This window comes from Ixodes scapularis, unplaced genomic scaffold (assembly GCF_016920785.2).
Source record: "Ixodes scapularis isolate PalLabHiFi unplaced genomic scaffold, ASM1692078v2 PGA_scaffold10__122_contigs__length_95168666, whole genome shotgun sequence".
In the NCBI taxonomy this organism is placed as follows: domain Eukaryota; kingdom Metazoa; phylum Arthropoda; class Arachnida; order Ixodida; family Ixodidae; genus Ixodes; species Ixodes scapularis.
In genome coordinates, this window is record NW_024609836.1 from 85,340,675 (window position 1) to 85,360,758 (window position 20,084).

The 20,084-nt window shown below is 51.9% G+C and overlaps 3 protein-coding genes across 5 annotated transcripts in view; 2 read left to right on the top strand and 1 right to left on the bottom strand.

Moving 5' to 3' along the window:
- The window catches only part of LOC8037295 (transcription factor IIIB 90 kDa subunit), a 67,561-nt gene that overhangs the window by 18,901 nt on the left and 28,576 nt on the right, over positions 1-20,084 (top strand). For all 3 annotated transcript variants that reach the window (XM_040220217.3, XM_029974177.3, XM_029974179.4), the window contains exons 6-8: positions 14,921-15,164; positions 16,205-16,452; positions 19,712-20,041. In XM_040220217.3, the coding sequence (XP_040076151.1) occupies positions 14,921-15,164; positions 16,205-16,452; positions 19,712-20,041 (822 nt within the window). The remainder of the gene's footprint in view (positions 1-14,920; positions 15,165-16,204; positions 16,453-19,711; positions 20,042-20,084) is intronic.
- Positions 197-6,354, bottom strand: LOC8037296 (BTB/POZ domain-containing protein 6-B). The gene is made up of 3 exons (XM_002412228.4): positions 6,045-6,354; positions 4,229-4,685; positions 197-3,438 (listed from the first exon to the last, which is right to left on the bottom strand). Exons 1-3 carry the CDS (start codon positions 6,118-6,120, stop codon positions 2,382-2,384), a joined length of 1,590 nt encoding a protein of 529 aa, XP_002412273.3. The 5' UTR covers positions 6,121-6,354; the 3' UTR covers positions 197-2,381.
- Positions 6,587-9,153, top strand: LOC115314993 (splicing factor 3A subunit 1). The gene has a single exon (XM_029974172.3). It carries the CDS (start codon positions 6,735-6,737, stop codon positions 9,072-9,074), a length of 2,340 nt encoding a protein of 779 aa, XP_029830032.1. The 5' UTR covers positions 6,587-6,734; the 3' UTR covers positions 9,075-9,153.

The following is a 20,084-nucleotide window of genomic DNA, read 5'->3' on the forward strand; positions in this document are numbered from 1 at the left end:
AGCCGCACCACAGCTTAGTTTGTGAAGCGAAAGCTTGCGCTGCAGAACCTGGAAATCTTCCCCGTTTTGATACGGATGAGCATTGTACACACCCTGTAAAAAAAGGGACAGGTACTCGCGGTGCTACATGCAGAAATCTGTTTAGTGCGCACAAATCGTTACCACAGAATAAAAGAACAACAAAGTGAAGACAAAGTCGTAGACATTCTGTACAAGCTTTATTGCATTGTCTCGGAATCGGCTTCAGTCCTCGCCTATTATAGCCACATCGTCAAATCGTCGGTGCATAGGTAAATGGGACCGCGGGGACATCCACCGCTTCAGCACGTCGAGCAGACGCGCAGCGTCGGGTCAAAGGGACGGCAAGTTTCGCAGAATCTAGGGCGGCCATCTTACGACACCCACGTGGGAGCGGTTACGACTTGTCTGGTTACTTTGTGCCGTCATATTTCATTCTTTCAACACTGGCCGAATGCAGCAGAACTTGACATGCAGTTGCGGTTGTTTTTGGTTAAGATTAGAGATATATTCTAAATAAATGAAATGGTTATGCCGCCCTCAAATGCCCGCTCTAGCAGAGTTGCGAAGTGTCTTGCCGTGCCGTCGATCCAGCTGTCGCACACCCTGCCGTGTTTCAACCAGAGCCACAGAGTATTCACAGTGCACTACTGCCTAGGCGGCGGAAACAAAAAGTCGGAACATCAGTGAGAATCCTGGGCTTCCCAGCAGTGCTACGTACACTGCTGACCAAGCTTTTCCCTAAAAACAGAGACTGCAATAAACGTGCAAAGTTGGCATTAAGAGCAAATCGTGTTCGACTCAATAGCAACAAGGTTTTCTCCATTTCGAGATAAATTAGCACGTGACAGATTCAAGCTATGCGATCGTGTACCTTGTTTTGTCGGCTCTGCTGACTCGCAAAACCGGCACCGACCTAAATTAGCATAAATAATTTGACGGACGATGCCGCGTGCTACGCACCAATGCTCCCTCTGCCGACCGATTGGCCGGCTGCATTTTCTTCCGCGGTATTCTGGTAATGTTCCGTGGCTCTCGTCTTAGTTGTTCTCTTTACTTTTATAGCCTAGGGACAGCGGACAGAGTGCTACGCTAAGGACAAGCACGTGATTGCCACTTTGAATGGGGGGCCGTAGCAAGCAGGCTTCGAATATGAAAAAGAAAGGACGGGGGAAGCTACGTGACGCCGCCAGAAGGCGCTCCGCCTTCTACCGGTTAGAAGATTAGAAAGAGTGAGCAACGGCTTCGTATTACGCTCGCGGTGGAGCGCATACGGGCGTAGCCAAAACGTGTAGCTGCGAAGTTCTGCGCACAGCCGGCGACTTGAACACAGCGGTGTGAGAGATTAGCTGCACCCGGAAATGTCGGGAATGGTCTTGCGGGGGAGGGCCATAACCGTCCGCGATTTGATGCGCAAATCTAGGCGGCACCCAATCGTGGCAAGTGGCCAGCCTCGGAACAGACGTGGCAAATGCACCCCTCCCTTTTTTTTTCTACGGACTGTGTTAACTCGTTTCTCCAAGCTTGCAGTGAACTCGACGCTCGTCGATATCAAGAAAGCAGGCGAAAGCTGCTTCTTACTTATGGACGTAGATGGTCGTTTAGAAAGAGAATGAATGCGACGCATCGTGCCGAGAACGGTTTCCTCGAGCATTCTTTCCTCTAAATGTTTGACGACACGGTTCGGTTAACCGTGTCACCTTTCTAATATTGTTTTTAACATGGTCCGCCTTTAGAAAGATTGTTTGCAGAAATAATTAACGATCCTAACATTGTTTCTCACTTCTCTCGAATATTGGTAACGAAATGACTGCAACGTACGGTGCAGAGTCAAAAATCTCTCAAACGTTCATGACAGACGCACAGTTTACATTTTGAGTCGTGTCTTTCCGTTTATTACGTAGCGGCAGCGAAAATCTAGGCCGCATTTGCATAGGAAGGAGCTGAAGGAAAAAGAAACCGTTTCTCAGAAAGAGCCAAGTCACCGTCGCGGGTAACACGCGCGATCCCGAGTTCTAACCGAAAAATGCAAGGTTGAACCATACCTTAAGAAGAGTCAAAAAGCCTGGAGCCGGCAACCATACTTTGAAAGCACGCACCAGTTCATTTGCGTCGACGGCGGAAGCGACGCAGACTCGTTCGCCAACCAGAAACACCAGACCGTCGGGCGACGAGCACTTCACTGCCGGGAGGAGAGAAAAGTCCGGTCGTAGGCTCGGAGGGCATCCTCACGACCTCTCCCCCACGGCGGGGGGAGAAGGGGAGGAGCGCCGCGACCTCGCGACTGCCCAGAGCCAGGCGCGCGCCACCCCCGAGAGAAAGTCCACCACCCTTCGCGCAACCTCGGGGGCCGCCCACGCGGACTAGGCCGGCTCGGCAGACTCGGCCGATCCGTAGAAGACGAGTTCGGGTATCTGGCCCCCCTGCACGCCCGTGCCGTTGGTGCTGTCCGACGAGCTCTGGAACTGGAAGGTGACGCAGCCGACGGTCACTTCGCTCATGCCCTCCTGCCCGAAGTAGCTGAGCTCGGAGCCCTCGAGCACGGCCGAGGCGGTGTAGTAGGTGTCCGCCTCGATCTGCACGGGGTGCTCGAAGTACACCCGGAAGGTGGAGCTGGACCCATCCGAGTGGAAACGGGTGTCGCAGTGCGCGAGCGCCTTTCCGCCCCTCTTGAGCTCGATGCGGCTGCGGTACTCGCAGGCCCCGCTGCTCGAGCCGTAGAGACCGAAGCCCGCGAGGAACACGCGGCGGTCGGCGCAGAACTGGACGCTGTCGCAGCGTCCCCGGTAGCGCCACTGGTTGCTGCGGTAGGCGCACGACTGGAAGCGGCGGCAGGAGCGGGCAGGCAGTCCCGCACGCGGCTGCGAGGGGAACGGCACCGCGGGCTTGCGGCTCGCCGCAAAGTGGAGGAAGAGGTCGGCCGTCTCGCGGAGCGTGAGCACGCCGGACTGCGCAGCCCCATCGGCGAACTCCTGCAGGGACATGGCAGGCAGGCGGAGCAAGTGCAGCGCGGGGCCGAGGCACTCGCGGCGGTTCTCGGGCGAGGGGTCGAGGCCGCGCCGGGTGCACTCGGCGGCGGCCCAGGCGAGGGCAGCCCGGAAGACTGCCGACTCACGGGCGTTGAGGGACTCGCGGGAGAGCACAGCCTCGAGGGTGGGGCGGTCGACATCGGGGAAGCCGTCGGAGGAGAGGGCCAGCTCGGCCTGGGCGTCGATGATCTCCCAGCAGCGGCGCGCCAGAGCGGGCTCCTCGAACAAGCGGCTCTGGGAGAGCAGCACGCAGGCGTTGCGGGCGGTCAGGCTCGTCTCCAGGTAGGCCACGCAGGCGCGGGCCAGGTGCGGTACCAGGTACTTCTTGGCCGCATACAGGGTGGCCAGCACCGTGTCAGCCTCCAGGGCAATGTCGTCGCAGTACAGGTACCTGGGGGCAGGAAGCGTCGGGCTGTCTTGGCAGCTTTCCAATGTCTAACCCGTACGCTCGACAACCGAGACCTAACGCACATAAGTGGACTTCTGTGATACAGTTTCTTCTACTCTGACTCTCTTACTTCGGCACCACGCTTCGAGATACCTTTTAAGATGTCCGTCCTTCGCTTTCTCTTGGCTCTGTGTGAAAACTGGTCATATTCGTGGGAGTTGCACATAGCGCTGCAGGCATCAGTGTTCGAAGCCTTCAAAGTTTGTCTCTAATTCCTTCCTTTCTTTATTTGATCATAAATGTGCCTCTTGCATTGGCAAAAACTACTACATATGAAAGAAGGAAAATGAAGGGGGGGGGGGGGGGCCAAATAAATCTAGAGAAAAAAATTTTGATGTTGGGATGATATATAAGGATAAAAAAAAGAGGTCCAGTTGTCTTAGGAAAAACACGGATCGAGACAGGCTGACATTTCACCGAGGGTGTTTGACTAAGAAACGACCACAGTACGGGACGGCACTGTCTACTTAAAGTGTCCAAAGGAGGGTGGAGGATGATACGAGACAACACAAAAAATACATGGCTCGGCTGCAAGGCCACTCTGTGGCCTTGCTGCTGAGCAGCCATCTTCTGCAAACTACTTTTCGCACTGCCATATTTGTTTCTCTTGGCAAAAACAAGCAAAAGTGCATGATGCGACCTCACTTGCACACAACCAAAATGGCTCGGCCACCGTAAAAATGAGCTGTCAGTGTCGTCGTCTGCGGAGGACGCAGCAGACGCGCCTCCTCACCGTAAGAGGACGAGGAAGGCCGCCGGCTCCACGTCCGGGATCTCGATGTCCTGGCCCGGGGGTGCGGCGAGTCCCCCGTAGAACATGGCGTAGAAGACGGAGCTGCTTGTGGCCAGCACATACTTGTGAGCGGGCACGCTCTGGGCGGCCCCCTTAGGCCCCACCAGGAAGCGCACGTCGCTCATGAGCTCGTTGCGCAACATGGCCGCGTTGCGCTCCCGCACGCTGCCTTTGGTCGCCTGCCAGTTGGGGTCCCGGGTCTGGCCCGGCCCCAGGCGCAGGGGCTCCGCCCCCTGGGGGGACGGGCGGGAGGGCAGCGGGGGCGGGCTGGGGCACTGCAGGTAGGCGGGGGGCGGGGACGCCGAGTACGGGGGCGGGGAGGACGACTGCTGCTGCTGCTGCGGGGGCGTGGGGCTAGTGGGGGACGGGGTAGAGCCGGCCGAGCTCGTCTGCTGGCCTGCGGGGGACAGAGATCGATTAAAATAGCGCCGTAAATATTGGTTACCCACGAAAGAACCCGCTACAACCAAGTCGACTCCGACAAATCCTGAACTCTGCCGACTGAACTGTGAATGCGGCGTTTGTTTAAGCACAAGCGTTCGGTGACTCACCAAAGTGATTGGCTCGGGTGTGAAGGAAGAGAAGCATTGTACGGCACCATTACTTGTGCGGGGAGCTGGGAGAGATCAGCTGAGCAGATTGTAGGAGGTGCATTTTCTCTCTTCATGTTCCTCTCTAGCCCAATGCAATTTACGGGTAGTTTCCCACTTGTTTATAGGTGTTACAGGGCGCCTTTGGCGAACACTGCTGCAACAATAATGCAGAAAAAGCGAGCCGATCGTTGCCGCTTCGTGTCATAGTTGGAGATTACGCATATTTACTTGTTTATGCTGTGGGTCGAAAGATAATTGCACGGTGAATGCCCTCTAAGGGCGAGCGAAACGGAAGTGGCTTGTTTTCGGGGCCCTTATTTGTCATATAGTCCAAGTTCCAAGCTCGGGACCATAGGTTGATAGCAGTGGTCCTATTGATACGTCCCGAAACTTCCGCGACAGTCAGTTAATTCGATCTGCAAGCCGAAGTGCCAAAAAATGCTTATCACGTCATTATCGCACGTTTGTTTTTCGTCAGGGTAGCGCGCACTTCCGCCTCGGTAAATCTCGCAGCCGCCTAAGGTCTAGGGAAATTTACATTCTCAGTGGAGCGGAGGAGAGTTCACGCGGCCGTTTTTAGGCTGATCGCAGGTTACGTCGATATTTCAGTCACCGGTGCAATTACGCTCGACTGGCGAAGCCAGCTAGCATACAGTACCTTGCCGCTGCTCCCTGGAGGGAAAGATGTAGTTCATTTCGAAGCGCCCTGTCGCCCATCGGCAGGACCCGCGAGCACTCCTTGTAGGAACAGTTCAGCGACGCGGCGTAGCTGTAGCGTACCGATCTCGTTATTCAACCTCTCCCCCCCACGACGCACGGCCTTGAAAACGGCGTCTAGCCCGTGGTGGTTCAGACGCACACTACAGCACAGCGACGCAGCGATTGTCTTTCAAAACGTCGTGGCCTTCGCACCGTCATGAATAAGAAAGCGTCACCAATTATTCCTTTTTGTTTGTTTCGTTCGCGTCGCCTCGTCGCGTCTCAAATTTTCCTCTAGTGAACGCCATTGGGAGGGTTGGTCATTTTTTTTCGGTCGGGGGTTCGCGAAGGGAACGGAGCCCGTCGCGGAAGGTTTGGCGATTGCGTGATCGAGCGGTTTATTTCGTGTCCGGGGGCAGCGGCCGGGGGGAGGCGAGTGTTAGCGCGACGACGGTGTTCCTCACCGAGAAAAATCCATTGCTTGGCCGTGGTGATGCTGTTGTTGGAGTCTTCGCGGCGTCTCGTCGCCTTCGCCGACATCCTAACGTACTCCGGGACTGATCGAAACGGCTCGGTTATCCGCGGTAATCCATAAATGAAGAAAATGGGTTGATGGTACCCTGACGTTTGACGCCAAAGAGGACGAGACCCTTTTCCTTTTTTTTTTTTTTTTTTCTTCCTCGCTGAAGCTGGTTTTGTGTAGTGCTTTGCTTTCTCGTCTGCTGTTTCTGTTGTGTTTGAAAGCTTCCCAGAGTGCACCGCTGGCTCCTCGCGTTGTGTGGAGGTTGGAGAACGGAGGAAATTAAATGACGTCATCGGTGTCGTTTTGCTGTCGTGGGGCATAGTTCTCGCTCTAATGTTTTTTTTTCTTTCGGAATTGTGCGGTTCACGGGTTGGTTTGCGAACTTTTAAGAGTTTGGAACAGCTGTACATAAACAGGGTAACCTACATTGTTTGGATTCTTGCCTTATGAATCGGTGACGTCAGCGTATCGCTGCCGTCTCGTCACAAATTTGGCCTCCGCGGCCCCTTGGCGACGCGCGCGCCCCCACGCTTTTTTTGCGGTTGTTTTCGACAAACGCCATCGACGATTGTGTTCGCCATCTTTTGCTCGTGTTTGCGGATTAAATTCGGTGCGTGGATAGAGCCGAAAGATGGGTCCGACCGTTGAGGAGCCCCCTCCTCAGCTGGCGGAACCGCCCAAAGAAGATGTCCCCATGGACGAGGCTGCCCCCGAGGCCCCCAAGGAGCCGGCCCCTCCGCCCGAGCAGACGCCGACCAAGCCGACGATCGGCATCATCTACCCGCCGCCCGAGCTGCGCAACATCGTCGACAAGACCGCCAGCTTCGTCGCCCGCAATGGACCCGAATTCGAGGCGAGGATCCGCCAGAACGAGATCAACAACTCAAAGTTCAACTTCCTCAACCAGGGAGACCCGTACAATGCGTACTACCAGCACCGCGTCAAAGAAGCCCGCGAGGGCAAGGTGGTGCCGGAGATCGCGGTCGCGCCGACCCCCGTCAAGCCGACGGCCGCGACGACCAAGGCGCAGGAGCTCGCCAAGCTAGTCGAGCAGCCCATCGTGCCCAAAGAGCCGCCGCCCGAGTTCGAGTTCGTCGCCGACCCGCCGTCCATCTCGGCGCTGGACCTGGACATCGTGAAGCTGACGGCGCAGTTCGTGGCCCGCAACGGCCGCCAGTTCCTGACGAACCTGATGAACCGAGAGCAGCGCAACTACCAGTTCGACTTTTTGCGGCCGCAGCACAGCCTGTTCAACTACTTCATGAAGCTGCTCGAGCAGTACACCAAGATCCTGGTGCCCAACAAGAACCTGATGGCAAAGTTGAAGAAAGAGGCCGAGGACCCCAAGGTCATCCTGGACCAGGTGCGCTACCGCGTCGAGTGGACTAAGATGCAGGAGGCGCAGCGGCGCCGCGAAGAGGAGGAGGCCGAGCGAGAGAGGGTGCAGTACGCCCAGATTGACTGGCACGACTTCGTTGTCGTCGAGACGGTGGACTACCAGCCCAACGAGCAGGGGCTGTTCCCGCCACCGACGTGCCCCGACGAGGTGGGCACGCGGGTGCTGGCGCAGCAGCGGATGGAGGAGGAGGGGGAGGAGGTGGAGATGGAGGTAGAGTCGGACGAGGAGGCCAGCGACAAGGAGGAGGAGGCGCCGCCACGCGCCAAGGAGCAGGCACCGTCGCACCGCCCCCCGAGTCCCCCCCCACAACCCCCGAAAGAGGCACCCCCCCAGCTTCCCCCGCTGCCCCCAAACCCGGAGCAAGTGGTGGTCCGCAAGGACTACAACCCGAAAGGCACCAAGGTCCAGCGGCCGACCTCGGAACAGTACCTCATCTCGCCCATCACGGGAGAGAAGATCCCCGCGGATAAGATGCAGGAGCACATGCGGATTGGGCTGCTGGACCCCCGCTGGGTGGAGCAGCGGGACCGGGCGCTCCAAGAAAAGATGCAGCAGGACGAGGTGTTCGCCCCGGGCGCGGCCATTGAAAGCAGCCTTAAGCAGTTTGCCGAGCGCCGTACGGACATCTTCGGCTTCGGTGACGAAGAGACGGCCATTGGCAAGAAGATTGGCGAGGAGGACCACCGGCCCCAGGAGAAGGTGACCTGGGATGGCCACACGGCCAGCATGGAGGCGGCGACGCGGGCTGCGCGTGCCAACATCACCATTGAAGAGCAGATCCAGCAGATCCACAAGATCAAGGGCTTGCTGCCGGATGAGGAGAAGGAACGAATCGGGCCGGCCAAGCCACACGGCTCCGTCCCAATGCCGCCGCTGCCGCCGTCGAACCCACCACCTCCGCCGCTGCCGCCGACGCCGGTCTCATCGTCGGCGCCGGCACCGCCGGGAACTATGAAGACCTCCATGTCACGCCCGCCGCAGCCTCCAATGCCACCGAAGATGGCGCAGCCACCAATGCTGCCGCCAGCCGCGCTTCGGACGGTCATCGCACATGCCCCAGTGCCGGCACCGCGCACCATGCTGGCGCCGCAGGGTATTTTGATGGCGCCGCACATGGGCCACCCAGCGGGAATGATCGCCGTCGCGACGCAGGGCGGGCCACCCCAGATGGCGTTCGCTTCGATGCCACCACTGCCGCCGGAGCGCCCACCACCTGCGGAAGAAGAGCCGCCGAGCAAGAAGAGCAAGACGGAAGAGGCGCTGATCCCAGAGGCAGAGTTCCTCCAGCGTAACCGTGGCCCAGTGACGGTGCGAGTGCAGGTTCCGGGGGCGGCGGAGAAGGCGGAGTGGAAGCTGAACGGGCAGACGCTGACACTGACGCTGCCCCTAACGGACACCATCTCGGTGCTGAAGGCGAAACTGCACGAGGAGCTGGGCATGCCGCCGGGCAAGCAGAAGCTGCAGTACGAGGGCATGTTCGTCAAGGACTCCAACAGCCTGGCCTTCTACAACCTGGGGCAGAACGCCACCATCGTGCTCCAAGTAAAAGAGAGGGGAGGCCGCAAGAAGTAGGCCATGGAGGGAGTCGAACGGTGGCCCTCGTGACTCTGTACCGTGCGTTGCTGGCATTAAAGCTTGGCTACACGAGGAATCGTGCTCTGTACTTGGTCCTTTGGGTTGTAACTGTCTGCAGTTAGGGCTGGTTTACTCATTAGCACGTTGCATTGATTCTGCTACGACACATTGTATGACCTTGTGTTGCAGAATGGGCACCCCCATTCTAATTCCATTTCAGGGAATTAGGGTTACATTCCTTTCAACTCCTCGGAATGGAGACGCTGGGCCCTTTCACTGTCCCGGAATGGCTAACTCCACCATTCCATTCCTCTAATTCCTAAATGTGAAAAAGTGGTCATTTACAGCACGAAAACAGCATAAAGCTGCTGACTGCAAAAGTATGCAAGAGTTTCCTCAAAATACTCATTCTACTAAGCATTAGTGTGGTCGCACAAAGAGCTTCGTGGCACTTGGTGCCACTGCAGACATCGATCGCGCAATCAAGCGTAAAAGGCTTGAGTGTCTCAACAGACACCAAAAATTAAATCCACTCATTTCTGTCGCAAACAAACCGTATATCTTCCTCACATACATGGTTAGCGTGTTGTTTGTTTGATAACACTTGCATATATTGTAATTCATTTTACGAACAAGGAAATTGCTAGCATTCCGTGCGGAGCCAGACTTTTTTTTTTTCTACTATTGTTTGAGTATGGGCAACGAACGAAGAGTCTGCTTCGTTGTGCTTGCTAGAGGTTGAATGCAAGACCCCAGAAGTAGTACGACAGGAAGAGATCATGACTGCAGCCAATAGTTGCTGCAGAGCACAGCAGTCAGCTGGCTTCCCTCTGCCAGCTTTCATTTTGTGATCCCTTCAAGTGGAAATGCAAGTCCTAAAATGGCAACATTGCGGGCAAAAGAAAAAAAAAAAACAAGTTTCGAGAAAATTACTTTTCCGGTGTCTGAATACTTAACACTACCTTTTTGCAAATTATCATTATGTAAAAGACTACTTCCAAAAATACCTGCATGCAACACTGCGTGCATTGCATTATGGTACCTATTTGGACATAGAGAGGTCTGGCACGGTTTTGGTTTCTATCGCCCCATTGACGAAGTAGTGCATGTTGGCACTGCATAAAAATAGAGTCTGCACTCGCTTGCATTGCACCCATTTATCTTTGCTAGAGCCCCCATTGAAACAGGGACCTCCAGCGGCTGTAAGAACTTGCCTAGACTTGGCGAGGAGTAGGAGCATGGCGGGCCACGTCCCACATCTTTCTGGCGGTGTGGTTACCACTCCAGAGTGCAGCATAAACCCCCCCCCGCCTCACAGATCATTTGAGAAGCCTAGGGCATTGAGACAATGGAACAGGGTGACTGGCCCAGTACAATTCTTTAATAGGCTATCAAAGTCCCATATTTATCTGTGCACCATCTCTGGCATGTTGGGGGCCCAAAAAACATTCCCCAGCATTCTATCGCATTCTATCCGTATTGGTAGGCAACACCTACAGCAGGGATGGGCAGTATTTTAAATACTTTGTGTATTTTGCATTTGTATTTAATTACAAATTGGGTAATGTATTTGACCTGTGTATTTAAATACTAAAACGTGGGTATTTCAAATACAATTGTAATTAAATACAATTTTGTGGGCGAAAATACATCCCTCAAATTTATTGTCTGTCCAGAGCAGTAAGAAAACTACGCTCTGCACCGAATGCAGTGTCTCTCAATCAAGCACAGCGTATAGTGACTTTGTGATGACGGTGCTAGTCCAGGGCAAGAATAGTGACGAAATCGACGTTCACAGGCAGACTGGCTAAATAAGTGCCTGTGACAACTTTGTAAGCTTTCCAGCCTGATTTCCATCCATATTTTTGCCTGGAACATTCTAAATGCGCGGGTCGTCCAGATTTTCGTAACTGATGCAAGTTGCAACAATGAAGAATTCTCTAGCTAGTGCTGTGCGCCTTGGTCGTCTCGGTTCTTTGTTGGTCTGTACCAAAATGTAATCAACAAAAAAAAAAAGCTACTTGAAGCTCCTTACTTTTTTCACCTATTACGTCCAAGCTGATTACATTTGTTTGTGATTATATTTTTATTACGTTACTAGAGCCTCGCACACTAACTCCCGAGTGTGCGATGCAAAATTAAAATGAGACGCCCAGAAACCCGTTGCAGGTGCCTTGAAGTCGCTGACGCAAATTTTGAGGAATGTATTTGGAAAGGTATTTGGAGGAGACCAAATACATTTGGTTGTATTTGTATCTTGTATTTAAATGCTTTTCTGGAAATGTAATTATATTTGTAATTAAATACATTTTTGACAAAGTATTTTGTATTTGTATTTCGATACATATTTGCGTGTTGTTTGCCCATCCCTGACCTACAGTATTATAAATTTGAGGAAAGTCGCATATTCGAAAATGCAAGCACTGTGTATGGTTACAACGGGATGTCTGGAAGTGAGGTTGGCAAAATGAAACCAAAACTGTGCTTTGCACAACACTACGCCACTAGGATTGGTTTGATTTTGCAAGAGGTCAATTGGCAACAAGATATTTCGGTGGAGCCACCTTGTGGGCGCTCTCCTGTGACAAAGCAGGTGGGATGTTAGCAGACGATGTGCTGTGTGATAACACAGAGGGTCTATATTAGTCCCCAGTATATTGATTAAAAACAACTTATTCATTAAAGATACAGGCACTGTTATTCATTAGATATTTCTAATGAATAACAGTGCCTTGAAGTTGCTTTTTGTATCAAAAAACTTTAAAATGTTTAAAAACAAGCCTGGAGCTTCACATTGAAGCTTGCATGGCGTGCATCAGGGCTCTTCACAGCCTCTAGCTGTGATTCTTGTGTTTTTGGATCTGTGGAGGCTTTTGTAGAAAAAGGTTTTTTCATTCACCAGAGTAATTGACGTGCTGTCATCTTAACTGTGCACGTGCTTACAGCTGTGTTGCAAAGCACCACACCCTTGTTTTAGCTACATTGAGCTTGCCGATAGCAACGCTTCTATCTAAGTGTGTCTCGACAGTTGCTGACTTGCAATTGCTTGTCAGCAACTGAAGCTTGGCTCGTACTGTATTGAGTATGTGCCAGAGAAGTCTGTAACATCGCGACTTCTTCTCGAAAGAAAAGCAGGAATTTTCATAACTTCTTAAATTGTCGGCCATGGCCCGACAAATTCAGGCAATTTGTTCATTTGTTCTATCCAATTTTTACTAAGAATTGCTAACAGATCTGAAATCGCTTGCCGAGTAGCGCATCACGCATTATGCGCAATTCTGTGGTTCGCGAAATTAAATATACAAACGGTAGTAATTCATAGCAGGTGTATGCCATATTTTTGGGGATGCTGAAGTGTCAGCGACTTACGAGATTTAACTGACTTCGATCGCGAGGGGGCTTCGCACGTTTCGCGTCGACCGGGTGAATAACCAGGGATTTAGTTGAAACGACTTGGAAAGCCACCAGTTCTTTCCGCCAGTTATTTTGAGTTATTGGTTTACAAAATTCAAAAGGGATCAACTTGGAACTAGTAAGAGACTAGCACTCGGAACACTTTGGAACCAAAAAGATACACAGAGTTGCTTCACTGAAGTGTTAGTACACAGGTGAGAGGCTCTAAAGTTTCACTTTCTTATTTTCATTTCGATGATACATTCCTTTCCGAGTTCTATTTTGTCCAAGTGATAATAAAAAAAAATACACCTTATTTGCCATGGTAGATGTAGGGGGGGGGGGGGGGGGGGGGGGGGGGTAAAGTTAATGTCGAGGCTCGGGCAAGTTGGTACATACTTCGGAATTAAAAACAGCGCGAAAAAACGAGGACCAGACAAAGAAGTGAGATGGACGTAGCACTACGTCCGTGTCACTTCTTTGTCTGGTCCTCGTTTTTTTGCGCTGTTTTTAATTCTGAAGGGGGGTAAAGCGCTTGATATTCTATTCTCATTATCCAGGTTTTTGTACTGTGATAGAGAACAGCACACCACCATCCCAGCGCTTCGACACCTCAGTGCCAAAATGTTTTGTTAGCAAAACTATGAGTGCCACGTTTTCAAGCTTTGGTAAAATGTCCTTGTAGGAATACCGCTTTACCAAATAAACCAAACGTGTGAAACAGGCTTTGCCGCACGTTACCCGAACAGCACATGATGCAAGCTCGTGTCAGCTCGGGTCGACGCGAGCTGACAAGCCGAGGGATCCAAGATCTGCGCAGTCTGCCCCACCGACGTCACAATCGATGATGATAGCTAGAGAAGCGCCTTCTGTGGTTTACGCACGCCACCAATTGGCAGTGGCGTAGGAGGAGGGGTGGGGGTTGGTACACCCCCTTTAAAATAGTTCAGGCCCCTCTGTTGAACCACCAATCTTTCGCCAGATAATCACGCTCTCACCCATAAAAAAAAAAAAAAAATTGTGTTTGTGTGTATGTTTAAACAGCCTGAAGTTAGCCTGCCTCAACTGGCAACTTGTTTCTCAGCTGTAGATGAGCAATTTAGCCAGTGCAGTGCAGCCGCTAGCCTGGGGTCTTTAACGTGCATCACGCAGTATTGATACACGGCCGCACGCCGGTACGATGCTCATCCAGATCGAAACGGGCAGGGGTGGGGATTGAGCCCAGGATCTCTAGGTTTTGCAGCGCGAGCTTTCACTCCACGTGCTTCGAGCTGGTGTGCACTAACCCACTCGGCCTTCGATCCCCCTCCCATACCCAACAGTCAGAGAGTGGTGTCAAGTGATGAAAATGAGGCGGTTGATTGGTCTGGCAAGTGCAATGTTCCCACCACACTATCAGCTATATGGTGCCTAGAGTGCGTCTTCGACTGGTGTGTTTAGCGTCCTATCCCCCCATACATCAAAAGTGGTCCCGAAGTGGCAACGAATGACGTCGCAGAAGCCAAAATGTCATGCTGTTATGTTGAGATCCTGGCAGTTGGTCGTAGAAATGCTAACAAGAAGCTGCGAGCAGCACAACCGAACGCAAGTGTCGGTGTCGTCACGTCTGGCTACCGAAGCTTCGGTGTACTGCCACAGCTGTTGGGACGCCACCAGGATCCTTCTGTGACGTCACCAGGCGGAAAGTGAGGGACCACTTTTTTGGACAAGGTGAACACACCAGTCGGAGACACTCTCAAGGCACCATAGCTATGAGGAGAATTGGGGCTGTTGCACGTGATCTAGCTCGAAATCTTGCCTGATGCCACGTTGATGAACTTTCGCTGTCTTTCTATTCGAATTTACAGCTTGCTCGAGCTCTCTCGCGCTGGGATTGACTGTGGCAGCCAGAGTAGTTGGGAACATAAAAAAAGTATTGACTGGTACTCGATTTCTATTTATGCTGGTCTTTATTCGGACGTAAGATGAAACTGCAGTCTAGCCGTTGACCTGTTGGCGGCCAAAGTGGCCCCTCTACGTGCCACCGGGGCAACTCCTCAGGGAGAAAATGCAGAATAAGCATGGGTTTACACGTCAAAAATACGCCCCTTACCATATTACCAACTTCTGTCATTGACAGAGCGACTCCCCATACTTGAGCATATCACCAACAGCAGAAATGACGCTAATACCTAGCCGTCATGCTCACTCATGGAGAGCGTAGCAGACGCTGTTCATCTACTTGGCAGAATGTGGCTTACTGGAGTGAAAGAGCATTTTGTGAAACCGCCGCTTCACACCTGCGCTCTAAAATGGCTCTGGCCCCCCCCCCCCCCCCCCCCACCTCTTGATGAGATTCGACGCTTCTGACTTTTCAGGAAGTGCATGCTTTTGTTTCCTCTTGCGTGGGATCTGCCGCGTCCTGTCTGGGCAGCCCTTGAGGTGGCCTTTCTGCCGTCTGTTCCCCTTAGACCCGTGCCTGTACATTGTGCGCTTTGCACACCATCTGGAGTTTGCGGACAAGACGCACGAGGTGTCGATGACGGCCCTGCGGCTGGTGCAGCGCATGAAGCGGGACTGGATGCACACGGGGCGGCGGCCCTCGGGGCTCTGCGGGGCCGCCCTGCTGGTGGCCTCCCGGCTGCACGACTTCAGCCGCACCATCAAGGACCTGGTGCGCGTCGTCAAGGTCTGCGAGACCACCATCCGCAAGAGGTCACGCCCCTTTCCCTTTGCCCTCTCTCGGCCATTGGCCGAGCGATGCTTGGAGCGAGCCTTTGTTTCCCTTTAATCGAGCGTCTGTTCCTTCGAAAGGGTCTCTTTTATTAACGGGAATTTGTTTCTGGAATGAGTATTTGTGAATCAGTTTGTTTTTATATGAATATTTGTTTTTTTATTGTTTTCTTTTATACATGGGTCATTTCAACAAGTGGTTGAAGGTGGGTTTGTTGCTTAACGAGTGTCTGTTTTTGAATGAGTGTAATGAACGGAGGACCCACGAGGCTTGTGAGCCTCTACAGCAGGGGTGGCCAAGCTGCGGCTCGCGAGCCGCATGCAGGTCTTTGCGTGCTAAGGCGCGGCTCGCGGCTTCCTCTCTACCCCCCCCCCCCCTGCCCCCCCCACAAAAAAAACACTACTGCGCCTCCCTCCCAGTCACATGAGCACTTCCCCAAAAAGAGAAATGGAACCCGTTTTAAATCGAAAGACAGGCTGCGGTATGGTAGTCCTGTGCTACTACTTCCTTATGTACAGTTGAACTGCTTTTGATTGAAAGATTGAAAGTAGTTCGAGTTTTTACATGAAAGTTGAACTGTTTATGAACAGTTGAACTGCTTTTGATTGATAGATTGAAAGTAGTTTGAGTTTTTATTGCTCTAAACATACATTTGCCTTGCATACCCCCCCTTCCCCACCCCGCCCCGTGGGTCTTGGAAGTTTAATGGTTTTGTTTGCGGCTCTAAGGACGGGTCAGCCTGGCCACCCCTGCTCTACAGTTACTGACAGCGTGAGAACGGCAAGGAGGTCCTTCAGTTGGCTCCAGCGTTAGCTTCCCACCCGTGCACCGTACCAGTGCAGCCAAGGCACGGCGAAAGGTACAGAGCGCGTGCTGGAGGTCGGGCGTCAGAAGGACGTGCCCTGTCTGTTTCAGTCTGTCGGTTACCGCGGTGTCTCGTTGGGCGTCTTATTGCGCGAGTTTCCCGCTGTTTTTACAGCTTGGTTTCATCATTCCACCGAAACAAACGTCGTTTCTGCAGGCTGACAGAGTTTGGGGACACTCCGTCGAGCCGGCTGACATTGGAGGAGTTCATGACGATTGATCTCGAAGAGGAGCAGGACCCGCCTTGCTTCAAGGCAGCCCGCCGCAAGCAGAAGGGGGCCCTGGACGATCCCGGGAAGGTGGACCGGGCCACCCAGGAGGTCTCGGAGCTCCAGAAGAAGATCGAGGGCGAGCTGGAGGACCGCCGCCGCAAGGTGCGCGGCCGCTTCGCACGCTTCGCAAAGGGTGAGTGCGTCGCGACGACGACGCTCGACGCGAATGCACTCTCTGGCAGCACTCGTTGCCCGGCCGTGTTGCCCCCGAACTTGTATCCGACCGGCGCGTTTGCCGCGTCCTGGGATCTGGTCCCTCGATTTCTGCACCACCGAGTCACACTCGTGCGGTGCTGTTGCCTGCCTGCAGTCCTGGCAGCTCTGTGGAATGTGTCTTTAATTGGTCTATTTGTGGTCCCTTGAGTTCCAGACAATGACGTCGCGGAAGTGTCACGCCCCGCCACGATTATGGTAGGGGTACGGCAGTGGAGTTGTGCGCAGCAGACGCCTGTTCTGCCGAAGTTCGTTCTGCAGCTTGATACTCAGCAGAAATTTCGGCAGCCGGGAGTTAGGATGCTGCGATGAGAGCGACCCTCGCATATGCTCACGTTTTTTGCCAAAACTTTTACGACCAAGTGCCAGGATTGCGACGTCTGACAGCGTGGCTTACAATCTCTTGCGGTGTAACCTTTTGCCACTTCGGCCCACTTTGGGTTAAGAGGCTAAACACACCTCTCGAGGTGCATTCTGGACGCTGTACCGGAACGCTTCTTCAACAGATCTGTTTACCACCTCCTCGTTTTCGTACCACCTCTTAGTTTTCGGTTTCTCCATTTCAGCCTCTTGACGTCTGCTGCTCCCCGTCATTCCGCTTTTCTGCAGCGAGAATGATTAGAGGGAAAAGTGCACTTCCAGAGGCATTAACATGCGCGTGTTTCGGCTATTGTGAAGGCTAGTCCGGACATTTGCATGTGAGCGAGTTAAACTTCTTGCGCTCCAGTGTAACTCATCGCATGGACATCGGTTGCCATAGTGACCATGTCGACAAAAAGATTTGTAGGCGGTCGCATTGCAGTGTGTTACTGCAGTGACCTTAATGAAGAGAAATACAGCTTTGTTGCAGCTTCTGTGCCAAAAACTTACAAAAATAGGACAGTACATATTTTGCGGCTACTTCGAGCTGCGAGAAAAAAACATCAGGATTTTATTTGCAAGTCCTTAATTACATTTATCCGATTCCTGTTGACTTTGTTATAACTGGGCTTGACTGGACTGTAATCCGTACATATATTTCTTGTCCCACAATGGACCTTTTCCGAGAAGCGTTCTGCGCACGCGCGAGCACCCGATGCCAAGCGGCTGAAGTGGGAGCGAACAATCGAGGAAATTCGGAAGAAGGCTGTATATCAGCGAGTAGAACCTGTAACTGCAGCATATATATAATTGTGTTACACAAAAAAAGAACGTCGACGGAAAGGAGAACACGACGTTTGGGTGGACGCCACGGATGCCCCTCTTTAAAGTCGCGTTGGGCAGGCGCCGCCGCTGCTCAGAGAGCGAAGAAACTGGTAGCGTAGCTCCCATTATCGATTGGTAGTGCAGGTAGGTCACTTCCTCGATTTTTAGTTCGTGCAGCCACCGCCTGATGCCGTCGGTATGTGGAAAAGGTCCATTCTGTAAAGAGAATACCTATGACAGCCACACCTGCAGTTGATGTAAAGTTTTCTCTTTTTTTTTCTATGCTTTCGTGTGCGCGAGAAAAACGGCGAAGTTATTTGGGGCATGCAACGAAAATGTGAGGTGCTCAAACTCGCTTCATTGGGGACGGGTAGGCTCACACTGATGATTGTATGCTACAGTACCACCATGCTTACATGCACAGTTAGAGACGTAGCATTTCCGTTTAATATTTTTCTACGCATCGATTTCACAGAGTTACTTTCATGTCATGGTCGATGAGGTTTACGTGTCAATATTGATAATTGTAATTTTATTAAGCCATCTGAGAAGAATGCAGCGTGGTAGAGGAAGGAACAGAATGACAGAAGGCAGTGACTCAAAACTTGGCTGACTTGTTTACTTGGTGACATCTATATATTTATATATAAAAGATGCCACAGAATAGTCAGCAGAAGTTAAAATGGTACCCTCTGTCATTCTCTCCCTTTGTCTTCCACTTTGGATTCTTCTTGTTCTCCACCCAGTCTCGGGTGGTTTAAAAAAAACGGTGTATTACACCAGCTTGCCTGCGCCATCACTGTTTTTTTTTAATTTAATTTATTTATTTATCAATGCTGTCAGCCTTCTCTCGAATATTTTAAAAAGCAGCATCGGTTTCAAACTGTTAATGACATGTTTTTTTTGTATTTTTCGTTGGGAAAACAGATGTTTCAATAAAGATTAAAATGACAAACATTGGAGGAATTAACGTCTTTTGGAAGCCCATTGCACTCTTTAGTTACTTTAACAAACAATTAATTTTTGAAAATATCTCTCCAACTGTTCTAGGGCTTCGCAATTTTTTATTGTGATTTAGTTTGTGTGATTGCTCATGCACTTTTTTTTTAGATATATAGGGTGTCTGAAATGTTGAGGCTGAATCTAAGGTGGGCTGTAAAAATCGGCGCCTGCACGTAGCAATATAAACTTTTTGTCAAAGGTGTATTTCACAGGTGGGTTTTACCTTGTAAAATTACAATGCGTAGCTCCCTTTCTGTAAAAAAGTAGAACCAAAAATCTAGCTAGGGTCAATGGAAGACGGTGATGCAGACGACTGAGTCGAGTGACAGGGGGCGCATTTGGCGCATGTAATAATAAATGGTGTTGGGAGCAGTGTCGGAAGATGTAGCCACCCATCGAAAGAAAGCCGACGACACGCAGACGAAATCCGTCGGCAGCAAGAGTGCAGTCGTTATGCAACCGTATTTTCTTTTAATTTTGTTACTTCAAGGTTTGCTCTCATTGTCCACATATATTTTTAAACCAAAGGTACATTACAAAGAGATTATGTTCATTTTAACAGACCATGGTTGTCGCGAACAGTCTCTATAAGGAGGACCAAACGGTCTCTATAAGGGCCAAACGCGCCGTGCCGCTCGACTCGGTTGTTTGCGTCGCCGTCTTCCATTGACCCTAGCAAGGTTTTAGCCCTGTTTTTTTTTTTTTTACAGGAAGGGGCTACACTTTGTATTTTTACGAAGTAAAATCCACCTGTGAAATCCACCTTTGACAAAAAGTTTAGATTGCTACGTGCAGGTGCCGATTTTCACGGTCCATTTTAGAGCGAGCCTCAGTATTTCAGACACCTTGTAGTTCCGGATCGATTTTTAATTTTCTACTATATATGGAGTAAAAGAGTTTTAACCAGGCAAGTTTTCTTTTAGTGTCCAACAATAACCAAAGACCACACTGATTTAGATTTCGATTATAATATTGACGACGCTTCCTTCCAGAGGACACACTGACGCAGGAAGAGGAGATGGAGATCTCGCACGGGTTCATCATCGAGAACACAATGGCGACCATCAACGACTGCCTGGACGATACTCAAAGCAGCAGGGGCTCCGACAACGGCGCTACCTCTGCGGCGCCGCCTCCGTTACGGGTGACGTCCGAGCCTCGGGATAACGACGAGGATGCTTCTTCGGACGACGCGGCGACGGAGGCGGAAGCGCCTCTGACGGAGCGCAACCGGAATCTTGTGACATCGTTGCGTCCCACCGCGGCCACTCTGGGGCTCAAGGAGAGCATCGAGGAGTGCATGAGGGTGCGGGACTGCATCGGTGAGTTGCAGGCGTGTCTGTCGGCGGACCCAGAGCCACTGTA